This window comes from Borostomias antarcticus (assembly GCF_949987555.1).
Source record: "Borostomias antarcticus genome assembly, chromosome: 22".
NCBI lineage: Eukaryota > Metazoa > Chordata > Actinopteri > Stomiiformes > Stomiidae > Borostomias > Borostomias antarcticus.
In genome coordinates this window covers 6,488,041-6,515,761 of record NC_140255.1, presented here as the reverse complement: position 1 = coordinate 6,515,761, position 27,721 = coordinate 6,488,041, and the positions used below count along the sequence as shown (strand labels likewise).

Sequence of the window (27,721 nt, the reverse complement as noted above, 5' to 3'; positions counted from 1 at the left end):
ATGACCTCTGTTCCAGTCTGTGGTAGAGCCCCACTGAACAACAGAATAGTGGGTGGTGGAGATGCCCCAGCAGGAAGTTGGCCCTGGCAAGCTAGCCTCCAACGATTTGGTGGCCATGTCTGTGGTGGATCCCTCATCAACAAGGAGTGGGTGCTGTCTGCAGTAAACTGCTTCTGCAGGTGGGGTAGACACTAACATACTATCCATTAAAAAATTAAAATGTGAATGAAGACTACCTTTGAGAATGGCTTTCAGCAAACCAGTTTTTATTTAAACAGAGAATTAAAGGTGTAGTATGCGGTTTGGCTCAGAAGCACTTTTTGTCATATTTTTTTGGCAATTTTCATTACATCCCGACAACATGGACATGGAAATAAAATAATAATAAGAGGAAAAGGACACTGGATTATATCTCCCAACACGGTGGGTATTTTATGCTCAAATAAAGTGTTAAGAGCTATAATCCAGTGTGCGGATATCCTTTTCTTCTAATATTACATAGATTTGTATTTGTGACCTTGCACCTGGCCTACAGTACAGATTGGATGTGCACTCAGCTACTTCACGTTACTGTACTAAAATGAAATTTATTTAATAAATCTGTGATCTGTAGAAGTCACAGAATGTATTTGCAGCATCCAATCAAATCAGATCAAATTTTGTTTGTATAGTGCTTTGCATACATAGGCAACAAAATGTGATTTATAGAGAGGAATGTACATAATGATCATAGGGAAGCAAAAAAATAGTAAAAATTATTTCATGATCTCTCAACTAGACGATCAAGCATGCTCCTCCTGTAAAATGGAATTCGCTATAAGAACATTTTACAGAGCACTACGCATGGAATAAACACTACATTAGAAATGTAACATTATATTATTAATATTATTATTATATGTATATCACATGATAAAACAGGAAATCACAAACCGCATAATGCACCTTTAAAGCTCAATGAGATAACTTTTTTATGGTTCAATATTCACTTTTACTTGCTATTAGTTTATGAATTGGCCTTAGCAAGACCCCCAAATTTTTTTTCGTGACATGAGACTGCATGAGACCCTGTGGATTTATTATTTTAGTATTTCGGTGTACTGGCTAGTACACTGGTGGGAAATCTTGTGGTGGAAACGGAAGTGACACGTTTTGCGTGTCACAATATCAGGAAGACAACAAACACTTCGACCAGCGACATGAAATCTATGTGTACATACAAGAAAGAGTGGTATTTACCTGCATTGAAGCCATCCTTCCAGAAAGTAGCTACAATCTTCCAATCCAGTCTGCGCCACGCATGCTTGCTATCATTTTTTCCCCATCATTACAGTGGGATTGTGGGAAGTGTGGTTCTTAAAACGCAGTGCTGATTTTATCACGACCATAGGGGCTGCCAAAGTGCTGAGTTATCTCGTAGCTTTAACATAGATTGTAAAAAGTAAAAAATATCATTGTTCAGGGGACGTTTTCTCAAATCACATAATTCCTATGACATACCATTTTCTCCTTCAGCTCAAACACGAGTGGCTGGGAAGTTGTTCTTGGTCGACAGAACCAGGAGGGCAGTAACCCAAACGAAGTGTCCAGAACAGTTGCTGAGATAGTTCGTCATCCATCTTATGACAGTGACACCAATGATAACGACATCGCTCTGCTTAGACTCTCCTCACCTGTCAGCTTCACGGACTACATCAGACCTGTCTGTCTGGCTGCCTCTGACAGTGTTTTCATCAATGGCACTGATAGCTGGGTCACTGGCTGGGGATATATCAAAGGAGGTGAGGAATTGGTTCTAACTTTTTATAGTTTTGAGATGCCATCTCATGAGAAACAGCACCTCCTGTGGCCAAGGTGGCAAGATTCCATGTGGTTTTAATGACGCCTGTTGACCCTGGTACAGTTCTAAAGGAGTTTCAGCCTTTGACACCTGTGTCTCTCTCCAATACAGTTCCACTGCCCTACCCCCAAACTCTGCAGGAGGTGGAGGTTCCGGTACTGGGGAACAGACAGTGTAACTGTCTCAATGGCATCGGCTCAATCACAGACAACATGATCTGTGCTGGAGTTCTGGCAGGAGGCAAAGACTTGTGTCTGGTAAAATATCAAAATAATCCTTTGATATTGTAAACTTACAATATCTGTACATTAAGAAATCTTGTATCCATCTCCATCTTCTCAGGTTGACTCTGGAAGTCCAATGGTCAGCAAACAGGGGTCTGTCTGGGTCCTGTCTGGAATTGTTAGTTTTGGTTTTGGCTGTGCTCGACCTAATCTGCCTGGGGTCTACTCCAGAGTGTCACATTACCAGTCCTGGGTCAACTCCCAGATCAGCACTGACAAGCCAGGCTTTGTCAAGTTTACCTCCAGTGGGGTAGACACTGACAGCAGTCACACCTGTCCTGGTCTGCCAGCTCCTGCCACTACAGCGTCTCCATCCTGTGATTGTAAAACTACAACTGAAACACCCTCAACCGCTGCTCCAAGTGCAGAAAGTGAGTATCAAAATGGATCTTCAGGTCCAATGCATCTGAAGGTCAGGCTTATCAAAAGTTGTTATGACCTATGGTGCTGAATGACCAAAATTAAATAAGATACATGTATTTTCAGTCCACAGGGGTAGCCTTCTGTGGAGATTAGCCATGATTCCTTAGCTATTTGCTGAAGATATCTAGCTAGCTACTGAATGCGTACTAGAATTAATGAAAGCGAAAGAAAATATGAAACATAAAAAAGATATTGCCAGGTGTATTTGAGCAACATGACACACTAGATGGTTTGTTTCACTCAACCATCTAGGAAAGCTTCATTCGAAACTGTTTGGAAAAGGGCAGGCACTTTCAAAACTACTTTGCAGTTGTTTGGATGAACCTTCTGTCTATCACCGTTCATCAAGGGTAATTAATATTCTTAACGAAGCCAGTCGTAAGAAGAGCGAAAACATATTTTCCGCAGAGAAAAGCCGTCAGTGTAATTCTTTGATCTTCTTTCAATGAAGAAATACTTCAAGTTCAGATATAACTGATGCTAATCCAGCATCTGCTCTAACCTCCGCCATTGTTGTTTTAGAATTAACAGTTGCTGCTCGCTGTCGTCACACCTAAACCACGCCTACGTAGCTGCTAGTAATTCCTCAAGGAATGCCAATTGGCTGAATGTTTTCTGATCGGCCAACCAAATATTTCTATCAAGCTTTTCCAGACTGATGAGGAGAAACAACGTGAGCTAGCGAGATCAGAATGGTCTCACCAGGCTAGAATTTGATTGGACTGTCACTTATCTCCTATGAATGATTCATTCTGTTCCAGTATGTGGCATCACCCCACTGAACAACAGAATAGTGGGGGGTGAAGATGCCCCGGCAGGAAGTTGGCCCTGGCAGGCCAGCCTGCACCTGTTTGGTGGCCATGTCTGTGGTGGATCCCTCATCAACAATGAGTGGGTGATCTCTGCTGCACACTGCTTCCACAGGTAGGTTGTGACTGATTCATGTGGCTTTACACATTATGTCTCTTGCCCTGAAAATGTGTTTCTATTTTGGAAACATCAAAGTGATGCATTATTGTTAGTTGGATTTGAATCTTTGCATTGCAAACTCTTTTTTCTTAGCTCAGTGTCATTAAATTATTAAAATCTTTCTATAGCTCCAGCACAACAGGTTGGAGGATTTTCCTGGGTCGACAGAACCAGGAGGGTTCTAACCCAAATGAGATTTTCAAAACCGTCTCTGAAATCAATCGTCATCCAGCTTATGACAGTGACACCAGTGACAACGACATCGCTCTGCTTAGACTCTCCTCACCTGTCAGCTTCACGGACTACATCAGACCTGTCTGTCTGGCTGCCTCTGACAGTGTTTTCTTCAATGGTACTGAGAGCTGGGTCACTGGCTGGGGAGCTATCAGAGAAGGAGGTGAGGACCTGGTTCTACCTTTTTGTAGTTTTGAGGTGCCATTTTATGAGAAACAGCACCTCCTGTGGCCAATCTGACATGATTCAATGTGGTTTTAATGACACCTGTTGACCCTGGTACAGTTCTAAAGGAGTTTCAGCCTTTGACACCTGTGTCTCTCTTCACTACAGTTCCACTGCCCTCCCCCCAAGCTCTGCAGGAAGTGGAGGTTCCGGTACTGGGGAACAGACAGTGTAACTGTCTCAATGGCATCGGCTCAATCACAGACAACATGATCTGTGCTGGAGTTCTGGCAGGCGGCAAGGACTCATGCCAGGTACAGCCTTAGTTAACTCATGAGGATTTCCAGAACTTTTACATTTCACATTTTGAAATACTGAGCCAACTTCATCTTCTTAGGGTGACTCTGGAGGTCCAATGGTGATCAAACAGAAGTCTGTCTGGATCCTGTCTGGAATCGTTAGTTTTGGTTTTGGCTGTGCTCGGCCCAATCTGCCTGGGGTCTACTCCAGAGTGTCACGTTACCAGTCCTGGATCAACTCCCAGATCAGCACGGACAAGCCAGGCTTTGTCCAGTTTACCTCCAGTGGGGTAGATGCTGACAGCAGTCACACCTGTCCTGGTCTGCCAGGCCCTGCTACTACAGTACCTGCCATTCTCACCAAAAGTACAGCTCCACCTAGTGTCATTCCAAGTGCAGAAGGTGAGCTTTGTGCCGAGCGATTCTTTCAGATCCATGATTGAAACTTGCATTTCTGTGTCAGTTTGTATTTTGAAAATGTGGCATTTATTTAACTTTCATCTTTGTTGAAACTGTTCCAGTATGTGGCACCACTCCACTGAACAACCGAATAGTGGGGGGTGAAGATGCCCCAGCAGGAAGTTGGCCCTGGCAGGCTAGCCTCCAACGATTTGGTGGCCATGTCTGTGGTGGATCTCTCATCAACAAGGAGTGGGTGATCTCTGCGGCACACTGCTTCACCAGGTTTGTGGTCATGTAATGAAAGATACAGAAGCAGTATACCTAATATTTTCTCCTTTTTCTATATGACTCAGAATGTGACATATCCTTTTTGATGTTTGCTTAAGTTCCTGGATCTCTTTTCCCTGTGGTTGTTGAACCCAATGCAGCTCCAGCACATTTGGTTGGACGATTTTTCTAGGTCGACAGAACCTTGAGGGCAGTAACCCAAATGAAGTGTCCATAACTGTTGCTGAGATAGTTCGCCATCCAGCTTATGACAGTGACACCAGTGACAACGACATCGCTCTGCTTAGACTCTCCTCACCTGTCAGTTTCACGGACTACATCAGACCTGTCTGTCTGGCTGCCTCTGACAGTGTTTTCATCAATGGTACTGATAGCTGGGTCACTGGCTGGGGAGCTATCAGAGAAGGAGGTGAGGACCTGGTTCTATCTTTTTAAAGTTTTGATCTGCCATCTCATGAGAAACAGCACCTCCTGTGGCCAAGCTGGCAAGATTCCATGTGGTTTTAATGACTCCTGTTGACCCTGGTACAGTTCTAAAGGAGTTTCAGCCTTTGACACCTGTGTCTCTCTCCACTACAGTTCCACTGCCCTCCCCGCAAGCTCTGCAGGAAGTGGAGGTTCCGGTACTGGGAAACAGACAGTGTAACTGTCTCAATGGCATCGGCACAATCACAGACAACATGATCTGTGCTGGAGTTCTGGCAGGCGGCAAGGACTCGTGCCAGGTAGAGTCATAGCTAGCTTACTTTATGATGATTTCCAGAACTTTTTAATTTCACAATTTGAAATATTGAGCCAACTTCATCTTCTTAGGGCGACTCCGGAGGTCCAATGGTGAGCAAACAGAAGTCTGTCTGGGTCCAGTCTGGAATCGTTAGTTTCGGTTATGGCTGTGCTCGGCCCAATCTGCCTGGGGTCTACTCCAGAGTGTCACGTTACCAGTCCTGGGTCAACTCCCAAATCAGCACCGACAAGCCAGGCTTTGTCCAGTTTACCTCCAGTGGGGTAGATGCTGACAGCAGTCACACCTGTCCTGGTCTGCCAGGCCCTGCTACTACAGTACCCGCCATTCTCACTACAACTACAGCTCTACCTAGTGTCATTTCAAGTGCAGAAGGTGAGCTTCCTGCCACATGACTCTTTCAGACCCATGTTTGAATCTTGCATTGGTGTGTCAGTTCATAATTTGAGAATGTGGCAATTATTTGACTTTGATCTTTGTTGAAACTGTTCCAGTATGTGGCACCACTCCACTGAACAACAAAATAGTGGGGGGTGAAGATGCCCCAGCAGGAAGTTGGCCCTGGCAGGCTAGCCTCCAACGATTTGGTGGCCATGTTTGTGGTGGATCCCTCATCAACAAGGAGTGGGTGATCTCCGCTGCCCATTGCTTCTCCAGGTGTGTAGCTCTGTGCTGGTGTTATGTCTGGTATTAGGGTACTGACAACTACTGGACCATTAACATTCACAGAGTTGTATTTCAAATCCAATGTCATTGTTTATCTGTCTGTAGCTCAAGCACAGTTGGTTGGAGGATATCCCTGGGTCGACAGAACCTGGAGGGCAGTTATCCAAACGAAGTGTCCATAACTGTTGCTGAGATAGTTCGTCATCCATCTTATGACAGTCCCAGCAGTGACAACGACATCGCTCTGCTTAGACTCTCCTCACCTGTCAGTTTCACGGACTACATCAGACCTGTCTGTCTGGCTGCCTCTGACAGTGTTTTCTTCAATGGTACTGATAGCTGGGTCACTGGCTGGGGAGCTATCAGAGAAGGAGGTGAGGACCTGGTTCTATCTTTTTAAAGTTTTGATCTGCCATCTCATGAGAAACAGCACCTCCTGTGGCCAAGCTGGCAAGATTCCATGTGGTTTTAATGACTCCTGTTGACCCTGGTACAGTTCTAAAGGAGTTTCAGCCTTTGACACCTGTGTCTCTCTCCACTACAGTTCCACTGCCCTCCCCGCAAGCTCTGCAGGAAGTGGAGGTTCCGGTACTGGGGAACAGACAGTGTAACTGTCTCAATGGCATCGGCTCAATCACAGACAACATGATCTGTGCTGGAGTTCTGGCAGGCGGCAAGGACTCGTGCCAGGTAGAGTCATAGCTAGCTTACTGTATGATGATTTCCAGAACTTTTTCATTTCACAATTTGAAATATTGAGCCAACTTCATCTTCTTAGGGCGACTCCGGAGGTCCAATGGTGAGCAAACAGAAGTCTGTCTGGGTCCAGTCTGGAATCGTTAGTTTCGGTTATGGCTGTGCTCGGCCCAATCTGCCTGGGGTCTACTCCAGAGTGTCACGTTACCAGTCCTGGGTCAACTCCCAAATCAGCACCGACAAGCCAGGCTTTGTCCAGTTTACCTCCAGTGGGGTAGATGCTGACAGCAGTCACACCTGTCCTGGTCTGCCAGGCCCTGCTACTACAGTACCCGCCATTCTCACTACAACTACAGCTCTACCTAGTGTCATTTCAAGTGCAGAAGGTGAGCTTCCTGCCACATGACTCTTTCAGACCCATGTTTGAATCTTGCATTGGTGTGTCAGTTCATAATTTGAGAATGTGGCAATTATTTGACTTTGATCTTTGTTGAAACTGTTCCAGTATGTGGCACCACTCCACTGAACAACAAAATAGTGGGGGGTGAAGATGCCCCAGCAGGAAGTTGGCCCTGGCAGGCTAGCCTCCAACGATTTGGTGGCCATGTTTGTGGTGGATCCCTCATCAACAAGGAGTGGGTGATCTCCGCTGCCCATTGCTTCTCCAGGTGTGTAGCTCTGTGCTGGTGTTATGTCTGGTATGAGGGTACTGACAACTACTGGACCATTAACATTCACAGAGTTGTATTTCAAATCCCATGTCATTGTTTATCTGTCTGTAGCTCAAGCACAGTTGGTTGGAGGATATCCCTGGGTCGACAGAACCTGGAGGGCAGTAATCCAAACGAAGTGTCCATAACTGTTGCTGAGATAGTTCGTCATCCATCTTATGACAGTCCCAGCAGTGACAACGACATCGCTCTGCTTAGACTCTCCTCACCTGTCAGTTTCACGGACTACATCAGACCTGTCTGTCTGGCTGCCTCTGACAGTGTTTTCTTCAATGGTACTGATAGCTGGGTCACTGGCTGGGGAGCTATCAGAGAAGGAGGTGAGGACCTGGTTCTATCTTTTTAAAGTTTTGATCTGCCATCTCATGAGAAACAGCACCTCCTGTGGCCAAGCTGGCAAGATTCCATGTGGTTTTAATGACTCCTGTTGACCCTGGTACAGTTCTAAAGGAGTTTCAGCCTTTGACACCTGTGTCTCTCTCCACTACAGTTCCACTGCCCTCCCCGCAAGCTCTGCAGGAAGTGGAGGTTCCGGTACTGGGGAACAGACAGTGTAACTGTCTCAATGGCATCGGCTCAATCACAGACAACATGATCTGTGCTGGAGTTCTGGCAGGCGGCAAGGACTCGTGCCAGGTAGAGTCATAGCTAGCTTACTGTATGATGATTTCCAGAACTTTTTCATTTCACAATTTGAAATATTGAGCCAACTTCATCTTCTTAGGGCGACTCCGGAGGTCCAATGGTGAGCAAACAGAAGTCTGTCTGGGTCCAGTCTGGAATCGTTAGTTTCGGTTATGGCTGTGCTCGGCCCAATCTGCCTGGGGTCTACTCCAGAGTGTCACGTTACCAGTCCTGGGTCAACTCCCAAATCAGCACCGACAAGCCAGGCTTTGTCCAGTTTACCTCCAGTGGGGTAGATGCTGACAGCAGTCACACCTGTCCTGGTCTGCCAGGCCCTGCTACTACAGTACCCGCCATTCTCACTACAACTACAGCTCTACCTAGTGTCATTTCAAGTGCAGAAGGTGAGCTTCCTGCCGCATGACTCTTTCAGACCCATGTTTGAATCTTGCATTGGTGTGTCAGTTCATAATTTGAGAATGTGGCAATTATTTGACTTTGATCTTTGTTGAAACTGTTCCAGTATGTGGCACCACTCCACTGAACAACAAAATAGTGGGGGGTGAAGATGCCCCAGCAGGAAGTTGGCCCTGGCAGGCTAGCCTCCAACGATTTGGTGGCCATGTTTGTGGTGGATCCCTCATCAACAAGGAGTGGGTGATCTCCGCTGCCCATTGCTTCTCCAGGTGTGTAGCTCTGTGCTGGTGTTAAGTCTGGTATGAGGGTACTGACAACTACTGGACCATTAACATTCACAGAGTTGTATTTCAAATCCCATGTCATTGTTTATCTGTCTGTAGCTCAAGCACAGTTGGTTGGAGGATATCCCTGGGTCGACAGAACCTGGAGGGCAGTAATCCAAACGAAGTGTCCATAACTGTTGCTGAGATAGTTCGTCATCCATCTTATGACAGTCCCAGCAGTGACAACGACATCGCTCTGCTTAGACTCTCCTCACCTGTCAGTTTCACGGACTACATCAGACCTGTCTGTCTGGCTGCCTCTGACAGTGTTTTCTTCAATGGTACTGATAGCTGGGTCACTGGCTGGGGAGCTATCAGAGAAGGAGGTGAGGACCTGGTTCTATCTTTTTAAAGTTTTGATCTGCCATCTCATGAGAAACAGCACCTCCTGTGGCCAAGCTGGCAAGATTCCATGTGGTTTTAATGACTCCTGTTGACCCTGGTACAGTTCTAAAGGAGTTTCAGCCTTTGACACCTGTGTCTCTCTCCACTACAGTTCCACTGCCCTCCCCGCAAGCTCTGCAGGAAGTGGAGGTTCCGGTACTGGGGAACAGACAGTGTAACTGTCTCAATGGCATCGGCTCAATCACAGACAACATGATCTGTGCTGGAGTTCTGGCAGGCGGCAAGGACTCGTGCCAGGTAGAGTCATAGCTAGCTTACTGTATGATGATTTCCAGAACTTTTTCATTTCACAATTTGAAATATTGAGCCAACTTCATCTTCTTAGGGCGACTCCGGAGGTCCAATGGTGAGCAAACAGAAGTCTGTCTGGGTCCAGTCTGGAATCGTTAGTTTCGGTTATGGCTGTGCTCGGCCCAATCTGCCTGGGGTCTACTCCAGAGTGTCACGTTACCAGTCCTGGGTCAACTCCCAAATCAGCACCGACAAGCCAGGCTTTGTCCAGTTTACCTCCAGTGGGGTAGATGCTGACAGCAGTCACACCTGTCCTGGTCTGCCAGGCCCTGCTACTACAGTACCCGCCATTCTCACTACAACTACAGCTCTACCTAGTGTCATTTCAAGTGCAGAAGGTGAGCTTCCTGCCACATGACTCTTTCAGACCCATGTTTGAATCTTGCATTGGTGTGTCAGTTCATAATTTGAGAATGTGGCAATTATTTGACTTTGATCTTTGTTGAAACTGTTCCAGTATGTGGCACCACTCCACTGAACAACAAAATAGTGGGGGGTGAAGATGCCCCAGCAGGAAGTTGGCCCTGGCAGGCTAGCCTCCAACGATTTGGTGGCCATGTTTGTGGTGGATCCCTCATCAACAAGGAGTGGGTGATCTCCGCTGCCCATTGCTTCTCCAGGTGTGTAGCTCTGTGCTGGTGTTATGTCTGGTATGAGGGTACTGACAACTACTGGACCATTAACATTCACAGAGTTGTATTTGAAATCCCATGTCATTGTTCATCTGTCTGTAGCTCAAGCACAGTTGGTTGGAGGATATCCCTGGGTCGACAGAACCTGGAGGGCAGTAATCCAAACGAAGTGTCCATAACTGTTGCTGAGATAGTTCGTCATCCAGCTTATGACAGTGCCAGCAGTGACAACGACATCGCTCTGCTTAGACTCTCCTCACCTGTCAGCTTCACGGACTACATCAGACCTGTCTGTCTGGCTGCCTCTGACAGTGTTTTCTTCAATGGTACTGATAGCTGGGTCACTGGCTGGGGAGCTATCAGAGAAGGAGGTGAGGACCTGGTTCTATCTTTTTAAAGTTTTGATCTGCAATCTCATGAGAAACAGCACCTCCTGTGGCCAAGCTGGCAAGATTCCATGTGGTTTTAATGACGCCTGTTGACCCTGGTACAGTTCTAAAGGAGTTTCAGCCTTTGACACCTGTGTCTCTCTCCACTACAGTTCCATTGCCCTCCCCCCAAGCTCTGCAGGAAGTGGAGGTTCCGGTACTGGGGAACAGACAGTGTAATTGTCTCAATGGAGTCGGCTCAATCACAGACAACATGATCTGTGCTGGAGTTCTGGCAGGAGGCAAGGACTCATGTCAGGTAAAATATTCTTACAATAACCTCTGCAAGTCCACTAAAATGCTGCCATGTATGGATGCTTATCCATCTACATCTTCTTAGGGTGACTCTGGAGGACCAATGGTCAGCAAACAGAGTTCTGTCTGGGTCCAGTCTGGAATCATTAGTTTTGGCTTTGGCTGTGCTCGGCCAAATCTGCCTGGGGTCTACTCCAGAGTGTCACGTTACCAGTCCTGGATCAACTCCCAAATCAGCACTGACAAGCCAGGCTTTGTCCAGTTTACCTCCAGTGGGGTAGATGCTGATAGCAGTCACACCTGTCCTGGTCTGCCAGGCCCTGCTACTACAATACCTACGACAGTCAGTACAACCCGACCAATAACGTCCCCCGCACGTCAGTATTTTACCGTCATTCATCTTCCCAATATTTGCTTGTCATTGTTCATGGCCAAATTAGGCTCATGTCCATGTCTGCTTTGGCCTCCCTTCCTTCGTAGGGGCCGTGTGTGGTCGCAGAATTATCAATACCCGCCGTGCGGGTGGCGACAGTAACCGTGTTGCCGGGGGAACCTGGCCATGGATGGTCAGTTTACACAGAAACGGAACCTACGTTTGCGGTGGAACTCTTATTGCTGAAGAGTTTGTCCTCAGCGCTGCACAGTGCTTCTCCGGGTAAATGCCTCTTACACCGTCAACATTACAGAAAACATTTGACAGCTGTGGTTGGTGTGCTTGGTACGATTGGTTTTAAAGCATTGGTTTGTTTTGTCCTTGTAGCTCACATCTAAATGTCAGTGAATGGACTTTGTATCTGGGACAACAGCTTCGGAATGGGAGCGACGTCTTTGAGGTTTCGATGAGTGTTGTGAACATCTCATTGAGCAACATGACAGGCACCAACATTGCGGTATTGCAGTTGGCTAGAAACGTCAACTACAGCGACTTTATCCAGCCTGTGTGTGCGGACCAGGATGACAGGGCCTTTTATCCAGGGACGCAGTGCTGGGTGGCAGGCTGGGGCGAGGATAGCCAGGCTGCAGGTGAGTGTGTCGGTGACCAGATGTAAAGACCATTGTTCACAGAAGTGAGCTTCTCAGCAGTCATATATAAGGAAGTGTCAAACTGATGTTCCTACAAAATGAGCAGGACATTGTTTCAATCATTGTTAGAAATAGTATTCAATAAAATGTCTTATGAAAGAAAGAAAATGCATGCCAGTTTCAATACTGACTGAACTACTTGCATTTACTCTAGGCAAAGCCAAAGCTGGATCAGTTATGCGGGAAATCGCTACAAATGTGACAAGTTGTGGAAATTTTTCCTCCACTGACAACATCTGCACTGCAGCCATGAACATAGAACAGGTACAATTATCTTTGTTTTTTTCTCTTTAGGGGAGATGAGCATTACAACTGGACATTACGGGAAACACTTTACATTAAAGGACAAGTTCTGAATTTTGCATTATAAGCCATGTTATAAGGCTATTTACGATCATATACAGTACAACGGCCGATATCAAAGTTTGGTCAAACGGTGCTCTCTCGAGATATAGCCCGTCGCCGCTAACACACTCAGTGGATCCATAGGTGTATAGACAAAATCCCTCAAAACACCTTAAACTCTCGTTTTCAAAAACAGGAAACTCAACGAGTGGTCACTGGTGTCCATTGATTTTCTGACAAAAAATCGTCAAAGTATGTTTCCGATCGAGTTCGGAAAAATTGATGAAATTTGGATTAGTATCAGACAACACCAACATCACAAAGCTTAAAAAAAAAGTTCTTACAATATTGTTACCACCAGTATTACTATGTACTTACAAAAGAATAAGGGCAACTTTTAAAAAAAACATCCTTGAATCCTTGAACTTACCGTACTATTAAAGAGGGTGCAGGTATGTTGTACTGTAATCATGTTTTTGTGTGAAGAGGTCCCCTGCTTTCAATAACCTCTCCTCATTTGTTCAACTTTCTCTTATTTCGACAGGGAGATCGTGGTGGCCCCTTGATGTGCATGTCCGGTTCATCCTGGTTCCAGGTGGGGACAGTGACTGTAGATGAAACTAGGAGAAAAGCACGTGACGACAACATTCAAGTCTTTGCCAAGACCTCCAGATTTGGGAGCTTCCTGAGAGAGACGGTGGGCGACATGCCTGCCCCTGCCACTGCTGCTCCTGCCACTGGCAGCACCACCCCCGTCCCCGTGTCCCTCCTCCTCTCTCTCTCTCTCCCCATTCTCACCATGGTCTTGCTCTCAGGCTGGTAGAGCTTTTAAACAGCTATTATTTAACTAACGCACTGACTTTATGAATGCACTTATGTGAATGTGTTGAAATCTGTTGCACCACAGGCTTTTGCTTTGTTTACATGTGTGATACCAAAGGAAAAGCACGTTTAACACCAATGTCATGAAGGGATACAAGGAATTATAGTACAGTATGTTTAGCTAGTGCAGCCACAATGACCTCAAGTAAAGCAAATTAAATTTTTTGGCCTTTGAGTGAGCTAGAGAAAATATATTTTTACAGAAATGTTGTTTATTGTTTTTTGGCAAGGATCCCCATTAGCTGACGCCATGATGTCAGCTAGTCTCCCTGAGGTCCGAAAAAACATTACAACATTCACATGATAAAAAAATGCAAGTGCATTACATAAACCAAGTAAACACACATTCACACAATAACAAAACATACCAAGATAACAGAAAATAATACATGGCTCTACATTATCATCATATGCTCTCTAGTATGTGAATTCTCAACTTGTTTTTGAAGCTAGCAATACCTTGTATTTCACTTATGCCACTTGGAAGACAGTTCCGTGCCCAGATAGCCCTATATAGGACAGTTCTTTTCATACTATTAGATTTTGCATGGTGTAGATTAATCAACCCTCTACTTGCCCCTCTTGTGAAATGCATGTGCACATTCGATCTGTAGGTTATTTTGCTGAAGATAAACTTGGGATTCTGAGTTAAAATGACCTTCTGAAAACGTCTTTTTTCGACATTAAACCATTTCAGACGTTCATGCATAATACAAACTTTAGACCTATAAGAGCAGCCAAGAACTAGTCTGGCTGCCTTGTTTTGTGCCACTTGTAACATATTAAGCAGTCTCTTAGAAGCAGAAGCCCACATAACAGAACAATAATCCAAGTGGCATAGGACCAGATCACTGACAATTTGATTTAGCAGTGGGAATGGAAGGAAAGATGCACACGTTCTCACAGTAGCGACGGCTCTACCCATTTTGGGGACAGTTTTGGTGATGTGATCAGACCATGATAATGAACTATCAAGCTGTCTAAAGATGTATTAAGATGCAGTGCAGTCAACTCATCGATGCGTGTGAACAATATACTGTAGTTTTGCTATTTACATTATTTCCATTCTGTTCTTCTTTTCTTGACAAATAAGGGAAATCTTTTTGGGGAGTGTCACATTACATTTGCCCATGTTTTTTTAGAGCTATGACTATGACCGGTATAATTTATGATTACACCGCAGTTATCACAAATATGAAGGAAAATTGATTTAAGGCATTAAATCACTCGTATGGGGCACCACCCTGTTTTGTACAGGGAAACAAGATAACCTTTATCAATAGTCTAATTTATTCATCAATCTCAGTCTGTAGGAGGAGTTCTTGACTCAATCAAGTGACCTAAGATAACGTGATGACGCTCGGACGTGGTCAAAAGTTAATATTTATTTAAATTATACTAATCAATTATCAAAATAATATTATAACACAATTCAATAATAGATGGAAAAACACATGGCAATATGAAAACAGCAGAAATGAAAAGAATGATGTCAGAGTATCACAGCCTATCCTAAATCTTCTAAGCTTAAACAACACTTTGGCATCACCCCACATCAAAGAGAATGCATGGATGTCAACCTTACAGTGGTGTGTGAAGAGCGTTGTCCGGGCGGTGTTGTCTGGCTCGAAGTATGGAGGAGGCACGTGACCGATGGTCGCTCGGTTTGATGAAGGGGGCAGCGCGCCTGCGCTCCCGCTGGAACAGTGATAGTAGCGTTGCTGCGTGAAGTTGATGTTCGCGGAGTTCAAAGTTTCAGAGTTCACAAGTTGCAAATATCTCATTCAAAACCTCTGCTCTCGCCAGAGGTGGATCGTTGAAGAGTATTTTCCTTAGCCCTGTGTCGACTCAGAGATCTTAGGTAGCAGTCCAGTATGATACAGGCTGATTTTATCAACCGGCACTAAGCTTGGATCCTGGGTCACGTGTTACTTGGAGAAACACGGACCCTGGCAGTTGAGGGTTACAAGAGAAATCACAAGAGAGAGTTTCCTGTCTGATCGCTTTTAAGGAGCCAAGAGTGAGGTGTGTCCTGTGTGCCATAGACAGGCCAGACAGGTGACAGATTGGTCACTTGGGTCAATAACCCAGTGGCCCCTGCTACCATCGTAAAACAGAGGTCACATTCTGTACTCACTCTGGAATCATCAAATAGCCCGGTTATGGTTTCAACATGATGACATTTCCACAACATGCGTAATCAACTGATTCATGATTTTAGCCAAAGATGGATACCAAACTTGACTATGGTAGACTTAGCAGCATAGAATCAGGTATTTATAACACAGTACAGTTGCATTACAAATACAGTGCATCACACAACAACTTCACCGGGCTTATTCATGTGGTGTTTGCATCACATGGTGGGGATGGAGCAATTTCACTTTATTCAAGAAACAAGGCAAATAGGTTCGCTCCTTTGTCTCACTGTGTGAGTGTCTGTGGATGTGGAATGTGGCCTGGAGTTGTCACGGGGGATGGGGGAGCACAGAGTGTGTCTCTGAGCATCTCTTATCAAGATCCCGCATTCCAATTTGAGGGAGATGTGTCCCACCATATCAGTAGAACTGTTTTGTGGTCAGTAGACCATGGTCAGTAGAACTGTGTCATGTCCTACACTCCTACACCAAGCACCACCACCAATCTGGAACCCACCATCTCTACAGCAGAGGAGGGCGAAGTGCATCTGGTTGGAGGGAACAGCAACTGCTCTGGCAGAGTGGAACTCTACCACCGAGGCCAGTGGGGCACGGTGTGTGATGACAGGTGGCATGTTGAGGATGCCCAGGTGGTGTGTAGACAGTTGGGCTGTGGCATAGCCCTGTCTGGCCCCATCCACGCCCACCTCGGTCAGGTGCTCAGCCTTAGAGTCCTCCCTGACCGAGTGCAGCCACCGGGGCTTCGGCTCCCACGACTGTCAGCATATCGAAGATGCCAGGGTCGTCTGAGGGTGAGTGTGAACGGGTTAATGTTTATCGACTGATATTTAAATTATTTGTTTGATAGATTTTTTATTTTACTCCCATGATCATTTCCGGGCAGTATTGATGTTGTCATAGTGATGGTCTCCCAGGTGACAGCGTGCTTGTCTCTGACCTCCAGGGGACCCGAGTGTGAAGTGAACTGATGACATCACACCTCCCTCAGATCGGTTTCCTGGATCCAAAAATCAAGTGACCATTGCTGCAACATGTTTGGGTTTCTGTCAAAGCTAGGACTCCAACTGGGTAAATTGACTCCGATTGAGAGGAGACCTGTGTCGCTGATTGTTTGATTGGTTTCCACCTGTTAGTCTGTGTATAGGCCTACTGTACAATATAGCCTACATGTAGCTCCGATCTTGTTCTTTGTTCATTATTTGTTGTACAGTAGCTGTGCACTGTCCCTGGTCTTATCCTGTACAATCTTGTAAGTTTGTAAACTTGTCAACTTTGTCTTTTGTTCTCCACTTTTTGAGTGTGTACCTCGGTATTATTGTTAAGTCTATGGTTTTGGGTTTTGCCCCTCGTGGTGCCTTTAACAAACATTATGTGGAATGCTTGCTAAACAAACGGCGGCAAATGGCGGCTCCCGAAGCAATGAGTGGTAACATTAACATTAGAAGAATAAATGCAGCTATAAGTGCAGTTATTGCAGAAATAGACTTAATCACAACACTTAAAAGAGTATGCACTAGCAGAGTTTCTTGGTGGAAAAGACATTTTTGTCGTTCTTCCGACTGAATTTGGCAAAGGTTTGCTGAATGCTGATATGGCTGAAGGTGTTTGTCTGTCAAGGCAAGTATCCCCTCCCACATAATCGCTCTCTATGAGGCGAAGGCCAGACCGATATTGCAGAGCGAAGCAGTGAGCTCGCTAGATCGGGATGGTCATACTGTACCAGGCTACATCTTCACTGCAAAATCTCCAGTGCTCATGACAAATGACATTTCAATGACATTGTAGATTTAGGGCCAGATCTACTAACATTTTGCCCCAGCGCAAATCCTCTTTCAGCGTTAAAAAGCAACTGTCTTTACTATAAAGGTGCTATATGGGCCTTTAGCGCATTGATAGGACGAAGAGGGAAGGGCTGTTTTCTGCGCATTAGCCTTGTTGCATTATGCATTTGTAGGTATGTCCCTGTCAAAGCACAAAATATTGTGAGGAGTTTATGGAAATCAACCACCAAAATGATTTACCAAGATATGACAGTGAGATTTTGTTGAATTTGATTTTTGAGAAGAGTTGAGAGGTTTCCTGTTGAAATAGAATAAGGGTTTGCTGCAAATTAGTGTAGTTCAGATAGGGACAAAAAGATAGGGATAGTTTATCTGAGAAGCAAGTCCAAAAGTTTGTGATCATTTGTAATGTGTTGGTGACATCTAGTGGACAATTGTAGGAATAGGTCTAAAATGAGTGTGTGTGTGTCTAGACTGGATATATGTTTAAGTGTTGTTTTGGTGTTGGTGAGAAGTAATGGAGTTGTTGTGTGTCTTGTCTTTATTGTAATACTGGTAAATAGGTAAGTTTGGTGTTTGGGTGTGGTCCGAGGGACCACAGTATAAAAATGTTGTATAAAGGACTGATAGACTAGGTTATGGTTATGGGTCTGGTTCTCCTATACTGTCAATCTGAAATAAGCGTATATATATAAGTCCGACATTAGTCCTTTGCTATTTGATTTTTTTCAAAAAGCTAAACCAGTATCTTTTCCCGCTCGCATGCGTTGAAATGGTGTCACAAGCGCTCACTCCTCTCCATGCACCGTATGCGGGCGGGAAAGGCGTGGCATTCCCCTGATAGCTGAGAAACCAAGAAATTGGTCAGCGGGTCAGGAAATGCTAGGGGCGTGAACCCCAACGTCTGTTTCTGTGCGCTGCGGATATTGCAAGGAGGGGGGAAGCAACGGGCACTAAAGTAAACGCAGAAGGAGATTAGAATGGGTTATGTTTTCTCTGATTGGTCAATGAGCTCTCATCAAACGACAGACAAATTTGCACAGCGCGCAGAGCGGCTATTTTCTCCGTCTCCTCACCCTCCTTTCAAGGAGCTCTTCGTCCGTATACTCTGGCTCAATATCACTCAATATTCTAGGCACCAACAATCCGATCGTAGCCTACAGACGGAGAATAGCCAGTCTGCGCGCTGGCCTGTGCGTATGCGTGCTGGAGCAAGTGGGGAAAGGCATTTAAAGATCATATTACAGAGGCTAAAGACCACGTATTTGAAAACCACAACAAGGCGTCGCTTTGGGGAATCACAACTGTCGATTCATAAAATCAGATTGATGAAAACAACCGTTTAGCGGCCGAAAATAGATTTTTTTAAACTGCATTCTCGGTGCCCCGACCACCGCTATTACATGGATATACTGGCTCGCGCTGGATTTTAAATTTCTTCTACAGGCCTCCGAACTACACCAAAGTGATCTCGGTGAGTCAAATGTCTTATAATATGTCGTAAATAAGGTCCAGGTTGTCAAAAACGAGCATTGTCCTTTAAGCTGGCTTTAAATGGTAAATGGTAAATGGACTGCACTTATATAGCGCTTTTCCACCTTTGCGGCACTCAAAGCGCTTTACAATGGCCTCTCATTCACCCATTCACACACACATTCACACACCAATGAATTTAATAGGGACACTGAACTGTCTTTGTTGTTTGTTTTGTTTTGTGCATCTGAGCGACGGTATAGGAGTGAGAGTCCCAGCGGACTCCGTATATGGAGGGGGCGGACCTTTCAGGTTCCGGTCAGGTTGGACTGACTACAATGTTATATTCTGTTTCTCCCTTTTTACTTAATCTTAATCTTTATTCTTTCTTTCTGCTTACACACATGAATACACAGACATATATTTGTATTTGATATTGCAGGCCTGCTGGTTGAGGGAATATTAGACCTTGACCTAGATTATTGATACATCCACATACACACACAACCCGTTTCACATGTGCTTTTTCTCTGTTTCTTCCTTTTCATATCTAAGCGTGTTTAATGGCATTTTGCAAGCTGAGCTGTGTTGTTATGCTGAGTTGTTTCATGTTGCTATTATGTGATGGTTGTGACAATGTTTGCTATATTGCTGAGCTATTGAGTGGATTGTAATAGAGATGCAATTGTCTTAAGTGGTCGGTTATTGATTGGTTTATATTAGATTGCTTGTTTGGTTTTGGGTAAGTTGATTGGTTGATTGATTGGTTATTTAAATGGTGTGAACTGGTGTGGTTTTTGAATTGATTAAATTATTTAATTATTAATTGCTTTATTGACTTGGATTGATTTAGGTATTGGTTGGTTGTTTTTGGTTGATTTAGTGTTTTAATTGATTTATTGCTTCCTAACTAATTATAGTTTTTAATTGTTTAGTGGTGTTTTATTTGGTCGGTTTGCTGGGTGAATTTTTTGTTGCTGTATTATTGACTTTGTTTGATTGCTTATCCTGTTGTGATATTAATGGATGATAATTGACTAATTGATTAATTTCATTGATTAATTGATTTAATAACTGACAATTTATTAATTGTCAGTTGCTTTGATTAATCAAGTAACATTTTGAATTGCTAATTATTATTATTTAATTGGTTGTTTTTTATTAATGCTTGATTGATTAACATATTAACTTATGATTGATTGATTACTAATTGGCAAGCGCTGGGTGATGTGAGATTAAGCTTCCTTTTTAAATTTGCATGGTTTATATTATTTTTGCTTGAGCAGAAATACTAATAAATTTGGGTTGAACACAGTTGAAGGGTATTTTGCAGAAGTTGTTGATTCATAATATTGTATATCTTAACTAATGAAGTAGAGTATATTAAATATGGTAATTACATTGTAGTTGATTGCCACTGTCATGTTTGCTGCTGCATTGATCGCATTGTTTTTATAAGAATAGATAATAATTACTTTTGATTAATTTAAACTTAATTTCCATTATGAAAATTAAATCAAATTTAAAATTAATTTAAAATAATGTAATTAACAACAAATAAACAAACAATTCAAAATATGACACTGTCCCAAGGGGAGATCAGTGTAGCCAGAAGGGTTTTTGAACCAACAAATTCAGGGACCCATCATTTTGAAATTAATTAGTGGACTGAAATTCAAGGATGCTTGACTCTCACAAACAAGGAGAATATATGTAGTTGTCAACTTCCCAGCAGAAGTCCCGGATCCACATGTCCTATTAGCAGAGATACCCCCAGAAGCTAAGTACTTCACAGTGATAGATTTGTGTGGGGCATTCTTTAGTGTTCCCCTTAGTGTAGAGAGTCAGGGTTTATTTGCATTCACATACAAAGATAAGTGCTTTGAATACAACAGATTATCACACTGTTCAAACACAGTCCACACATCTTTTATCAAGTTTTGAAGGAGGACTTGTGAATAAGAGAGTTAGTTAGAAGTACAGTCATTCAGTATGTGGAGGATATCCTTCTTTGTTCTCCAGATGAAGAAACATGTCATAGGGATTCAATAGGGATTCAATAAAGTTGTTGCAGGTTTTGGCAGAGCATGGACATAGGGCTTCACAGAATAAGTTGCAGTATTGCCAGGAGAAGGTAGTTTATTTAGGGCAATCCATAACTCAGGGAAACCGGAGCATCTCAGATGAGCAGTAAGAGGCTATTAGGAAGGGTCCAAAACCTAGGACAGTTAGGGAAATGATGACATTCCTTGGCATTACACAATATACTGTAGTTCTGCATGGGTAGATGATTACACAAAGATTACAGGACCTCTAAGAGCCATGATTAAGGAAGCAGGATGTGACAAACTACATTCTAATCTCGTCTGGACAAAGGAAGGCAACTTGGCTTTTGAGACAGTTAAACACAAATTACAAGAAGCCCCAGCATTGGCGTTACCAGATTATTCCAAGAACTTTGTGTTGTACGTTTCCACATCCACTGGGGGTTAGCACACCTGCGCTGTCCTAGCTCAACCAACGGGAACTGGAACCAGTCCCCAACCAATTGTTTACTATTCAGTAGCCTATTCGGAGGTGGAGATGGGCTTCGCGCCTTGCTACAGGGCAATGGCAGGAGTCTATTTGTTGTATGAGAAAGCATCAGCCCTGACTATGGGTTATCCAGTGATCATTCTTACTCATCACAGTCTCAGAAATCTCTTGAATCATGGCAAGTATACTTTGACGATGCCCAGAATCAGGGACTATTACCGGCTACTGGAACAAGAAGACATTACATTAGCCAGTGGCAGTACAGTCAATCCAGCAGAAACTCTACCAACCTCCAAAGATGGTGAACTGCACGACTGTGTAAGAGAAGCAGAAAGATACTCTAAGCTCAGATCAGACTTGCAGGCTCTTCCTCTAAAGGAATCTGACCTGGAGTACTGGACAGATGGGTCCTGTTACAGAGTTGGAGAGCAGTTGAGTGCAGGATATGCGATAGTTATAGCTCAGGGATCTGAGTTTGTAGTAGAGAGGGCTGAATCGACCCCTCAGCCGTGTTCTGCTCAGCTCGCTGAATTGATCTCCCTGACGAAAGCTTGTCTTTTGGCTGAAGGTAAACGTGTCACTATATATACTGATTCTGCTTATGCGCACAATGTGTGTCATCTCTTTGGAGCGATATGGAAGGGCCGTGGATTTAAGAAAACTGATGGCTATCCCATTCAACACCACGCACAAATCATGAAGTTGCTGCAGGCCATGATGAAGCCAAAAGAAATAGCGATTGCTAAATGTGCAGCACACAAATCGGACTCATCTCGAGTCACGCGAGGAAACAATGCGGCTGATGAGGCAGCAAAGGCGGTGACAGGAGCAAATAAAGCAGGGAAGGTTCTTCTAATAACATATGAGATGGAATTGGGAGGCTAAATCACACTTGAAGATTTGATCTCAATGCAGGAGGAAGCAAATCCACTAGACAAAAACTTGTGGGTGGCACCACCTGATCGGTTAGGCCTGCTGATTCAGGAGGCTCATGTTCAGGCCCATGTAGCAAGGGGGGAAGTCAGCAGAAAGATCACAAAAGAGTATGGAATTAGGGCACCGTATATCCTGGAGCAAATTGATCATGTTATAGGTAGATGCACAATCTGTCTGAAAAACAACATGAGAAGAGGAATATTCACTCCTCCAGGGCACATTCCAACACCAAACAGACCAATGAAAGAACTGGGCCAGGTTTCCCAGAAGCTTCTTTCGTTAAGAGGCTCTTTAGCCCATTCAGTTGACCAATCAGAGAGCTTGCCCAGACCAGTTGACCAATCAGAACGCTCTAAATGAATGGCCCAAGAGCCTCTTAACGAAAGACGCTTTTGGGAAACGCAGCTGGTCCTTGACTATATGGACATGATTCGTCCTGTGGGAGGTAATATATATATGTTGGTTGTGGTTGACAGATTCAGCAGATGGGTAGAAGCATGCCCAACTAAAAGAAAAGATGCACAATCAGTTGCTAAGTTCCTATGCCGTGAGGTGATACCACGCTGGGGAATCCCTGATCGAATTTCATCAGATAATGTCAAGGGGTTTGTGGATAAGACGGTAAAGCTTATCTTGCAAAAGTTAGGGATTAAGCAGCGCTTTGGAAGTGTTTATCACCCTCAGAGTCAGGGCATCTGTGAACGCATGAACGGGGTGCTTAAAAACCGCCTTACTAAAATCTGTCAACACACAGGACTTAACTGGGCTGGGGCATTACCACTTGCATCAATGGGGTTGCCGTTTTAGTGAACTTTGTGGGTTACGCATGACCCCACATGAACCTGTTACGGGGAGAGGCATGACAGCCCCATGTCTGCGCACCAGTGTTTCCCACTATCCCTTTTGGAAGATGACATGAAAGCCTTGAAGCCATGAATTATATAACTAACCTCCACCGGAGTATATCTTATTATGTCACCCAAAAACAGAAACAGGAGGAGCAGGAGTTGAAAAAGGAGAAAATCCAATCCATACAACCAGGGGACGACATGTTCTTGAAAGTGTACCGGAGGAAATGGTTCACCGCCCGTAGGGAAGGCCCATTCGAAGTCGGTTTGGAACAGCAGTCCAGGTCAAAGGATCCCCCATCTGGCATCATCTAAACAACTGCGTGTAAGGTGATCAATGTAGGCCTTATAAGCTACCAATGTATATTTCAATTACCATTAAATACCCTAATAACCCATGCAAATCACACTATTTAAATAGGCTACACAGTTATAAATGATAAGTCAATAAAATAATGTTGCTGCTCAGTTTTTTTTTTTTATTGTTCATTAATTATAATAATAATTAATGTTACAAGTCAATTCATGAATGAATGAAACACATGAATGAAACAAAAGACAGGCCTACATTAAACGGATAGGCCTACATCTGTCTTCTTGGCCTTGAAATTAAAGGAGAAGGCTCTTTTTCGACAACCTGGACCATTTACGGCATATTCTAATCCAGCGCGAGCCAAGTATATCCATGTAATGGCGGCAGACGGGGCACCGAGAATGCAGCTTCTTAAAAAATTATTTTCTGCCGCGAAACAGTTGATTTCATCAATCTATTTATATGAATCGCTAGTTGTGCTTCCATAGAGCTTTAGAAACAAATACAGCTTCCCCATTTGCCGGTAAATCTCGTTCCCAGAAGGACCTGTGGTACTAGCAATTGAATTTACTCTACGCCATGGACTACTCTACTCCCGTTGGGAGTCCTCGCGTGTAAGTCCCACCTTACCATTCCTAGTCCAATACCCACTACTATCTACAGGTCACTACGGTGCATCAGTAGTTTTTAGTTCCATTACTCCTGTACTGGCCACATTGGCACATTCCTACACCAAACAGACCAATGAAAGAACTGGTCCTTGACTATATGGACATGATTCGTCCTGTGGGAGGTAATATATATATGTTGGTTGTGGTTGACAGATTCAGCAGATGGGTAGAAGCATGCCCAACTAAAAGAAAAGATGCACAATCAGTTGCTAAGTTCCTATGCCGTGAGGTGATACCACGCTGGGGAATCCCTGATCGAATTTCATCAGATAATGTCAAGGAGTTTGTGGATAAGACGGTAAAGCTTATCTTGCAAAAGTTAGGGATTAAGCAGCGCTTTGGAAGTGTTTATCACCCTCAGAGTCAGGGCATCTGTGAACGCATGAACGGGGTGCTTAAAAACCGCCTTACTAAAATCTGTCAACACACAGGACTTAACTGGGCTGGGGCATTACCACTTGCATCAATGGGGTTGCCGTTTTAGTGAACTTCGTGGGTTACGCATGACCCCACATGAACCTGTTACGGGGAGAGGCATGACAGCCCCAGGTCTGCGCACCAGTGTTTCCCACTATCCCTTTTGGAAGATGACATGAAAGCCTTGAAGCCATGAATTATATAACTCACCTCCACCGGAGTATATCTTATTATGTCACCAAAAAACAGAAACAGGAGGAGCAGGAGTTGAAAAAGGAGAAAATCCAATCCATACAACCAGGGGACGACGTGTTCTTGAAAGTGTACCGGAGGAAATGGTTCACCGCCCGTAGGGAAGGCCCATTCGAAGTTGGTTTGGAACAGCAGTCCAGGTCAAAGGATCCCCCATCTGGCATCATCTAAACAACTGCGTGAAAGCCCCAGAGGAAGAAGAGTATACGCCCACACCGGAACAGGACGCCACAGAGTTGAGCACACAAGAACGAAGGGAGAGTCTACAAGACAGAGGAAATAAGGAAGATTTCCAGGATGAAAGCCATGACCTGGAAGATCACAATGAACTGGTTGATGATGATGGGATGTGTGTTCCAGATGACCTATATATAACTATATGACATTAAGTGCCTTTTAGAGAAATCCATATATTCACTATTGCCACCTATATGACATTTAGTGCCTTTTAGAGAAACCTATATATTCACTATGCGTCAAGTTTCTGACTATAGGATTAGGTGTCTCACAGCAGAGCGCTGGTTTTCATAGTCAACCTAAACACACACACCGTCACACAAACAGGGCACATAGGATCTGTTTAACTGAGCCATTAAACTGTCTAACATTAGACAAGGTAACGAAGAACAGAACATATTTGAGAAACACCTCTTTTTCATATAACCAAGAGCGATGCGCTGTGTTAGTTCAGTTCATGCTAGACAATTGGCGAGTGAACTCATCACAACTGCGCAGTGTGATTTTGATGCCAGATATTCAATAAAAGTATTGAAACTTGCATTGACGGATCTGATTCTTCTTCCTTACAACCAGAAATCATCAGAGACTACAGTCACAATCAGCATTATCACCTGCTCTGTCCCTAGTCCTGAAATCACTGATGCGAAGAGTACAGAATCATATACAATTCCCCAATAACCAGGATGCTCTCAATGCAATTAAACAGGGGTTTTATGATATGGCAGAGTTCCCAAATGTACTAGGTGCAATTGATGGGATACATGTTCCCCTGATCCCCCCATCTGAAACTGAGCATGTGTTCCGCAACAGAAAACACACACATTCCATTAACGTTCAGGTGGTGTGCGACTCCAAGACCATAATCACAAACGTTGTGGCGAAATACCCTGGATCCGTTCACGACTCTTTCATCTTCCGAAACAGCAGGCTATTTCAGAAAATGAGGGACGGAGAGTACGGTGATGGTTGGCCATTAGGTAGGCTAAATGCACTAGGCCTATTATCTTGTAATAATTCAAAATGTTCTGTTTAATAATTTCCAAACTAATGTTCATGTTGAAGGTGACCGTGACCCTTACAACCCTGGATCATGTCTCCTGTAACAAACCTGGACTTGCCATCGGAGGAGCGCTACAATCAATCACACATCAGCACTCGAAACGTCATTGAACGCACATTCGGCATACTCAAAAGAACCGGGGGAGCCCTGCTTTACAGTCCGGGGAAGGTCTGTCAGATTGTCGTTGCATGCTGTATGCTTCACAACATTGTGGTGCACAGTGGATGTTAATAAGAATATATTTTTTGTGAATGCATTTCATTTAAGTAGTCTATATAGTTTAGTTGCATTATTTGATCAAGGTCTATTTCAGTTAAATGGCTATATCATTTGATAAATGTAGGCCTTATAAGCTACCAATGTATATTTCAGTTACCATTAAATACCCTAATAACCCATGCAAATCACACTATTTAAAAAGGCTACACAGTTATAAATGATAAGTCAATAAAATAATGTTGCTGCTCAGTTTTTTTTTTTTATTGTTCTTTAATTATAATAATAATTAATGTTACAAGTCAATTCATGAATAAATGAAACACATGAATGAAACAAAAGACAGGCCTACATTAAACGGATAGGCCTACATCTGTCTTCTTGGCCTTGAAATTAAAGGAGAAGGCTCTTTTTCGACAACCTGGACCATTTACGGCATATTCTAATCCAGCGCGAGCCAAGTATATCCATGTAATGGCGGCAGACGGGGCACCGAGAATGCAGCTTCTAAAAAATGTATTTTCTGCCGCGAAACGGTTGTTTTCATCAATCTATTTATATGAATCGCTAGTTGTGCTTCCATAGAGCTTTAGAAACAAATACAGCTTCCCCGCTTGCCGGTAAATCTCGTTCCCAGAAGGACCTGTGGTACTAGCAATTGAATTTACTCTACGCCATGGACTGCTCTTCTTCCGTTGGGAGTCCTCGCATGTAAGTCCCACCTTGTGCCATTCCTAGTCCAATACCCACTACTATCTACAGGTGCATCAGTAGTTTTTAGTTCCATTACTCCTGTACTGGCCACAGTGTCCTCTCTCCCCAGCAGTGGATATTATGCCAACAGTCCACTCTTCCCCGGATTGCAATGGATGCCTCCAGCACGAACGGAAAATCTGTGCTTGAAGGGCGGATCTTGATTCTCTGTCAGATCCATGAAGATGAGAAACTACAGGACTTACTGGCTCCCGATCCGGACAACACCTGTTCCACTGTGTTCCCCCTCTCACAGCAGGGCCCCAGCATGAGAGATCAACCCCTGAGATGGACCCCTGGCCTCCCCTTGTTTACGAGTCGAGAAGGACATGCTCTGGATCATCGTCCAGAACCAGAGGAAGAAGCGAGGAAGGGACTCCTCCCAGTTCATCTCTCCTCCCTCCATGGCCTTCCCGCTGGGAAACAGCTTCGATGTGCTGGGGAAGCTGGATAATCACCCGTCATCACCCGTCATCACCCGTGGCTAAGAGGCCCAGAAGTGTGAGCAGCTGCAAACCTTCTCTGCGTCCCGGCTCCGCTCAGTTCACCCCTCGTCCCACAGGGTCCCCACCTTGTATTACACGGTCCTCTCCTGCCATGAGCAGCCCCCTAACCAGGACAGGCAGCCCAGACCTCCGCC

The 27,721-nt window shown here is 44.3% G+C and overlaps 1 protein-coding gene across 1 annotated transcript; it reads left to right on the top strand.

The window, feature by feature from the left end:
- On the top strand, positions 1-27,569 carry LOC311323695 (uncharacterized protein; the record flags this gene model as incomplete). Its single annotated transcript, XM_084455991.1, has 30 exons — positions 1-179; positions 1,516-1,781; positions 1,952-2,097; positions 2,183-2,495; positions 3,309-3,471; positions 3,645-3,913; positions 4,084-4,229; positions 4,313-4,616; positions 4,736-4,898; positions 5,045-5,313; positions 5,484-5,629; positions 5,718-6,021; positions 6,141-6,303; positions 6,418-6,686; positions 6,857-7,002; positions 7,091-7,394; positions 7,514-7,676; positions 7,791-8,059; positions 8,230-8,375; positions 8,464-8,767; positions 8,887-9,049; positions 9,164-9,432; positions 9,603-9,748; positions 9,837-10,140; positions 10,260-10,422; positions 10,537-10,805; positions 10,976-11,121; positions 11,203-11,460; positions 12,017-12,140; positions 27,400-27,569. 30 exons carry the CDS (start codon positions 1-3, stop codon positions 27,567-27,569), a joined length of 6,444 nt encoding a protein of 2,147 aa, XP_084312117.1.
- Positions 27,570-27,721: the final 152 nt, after the last annotated feature.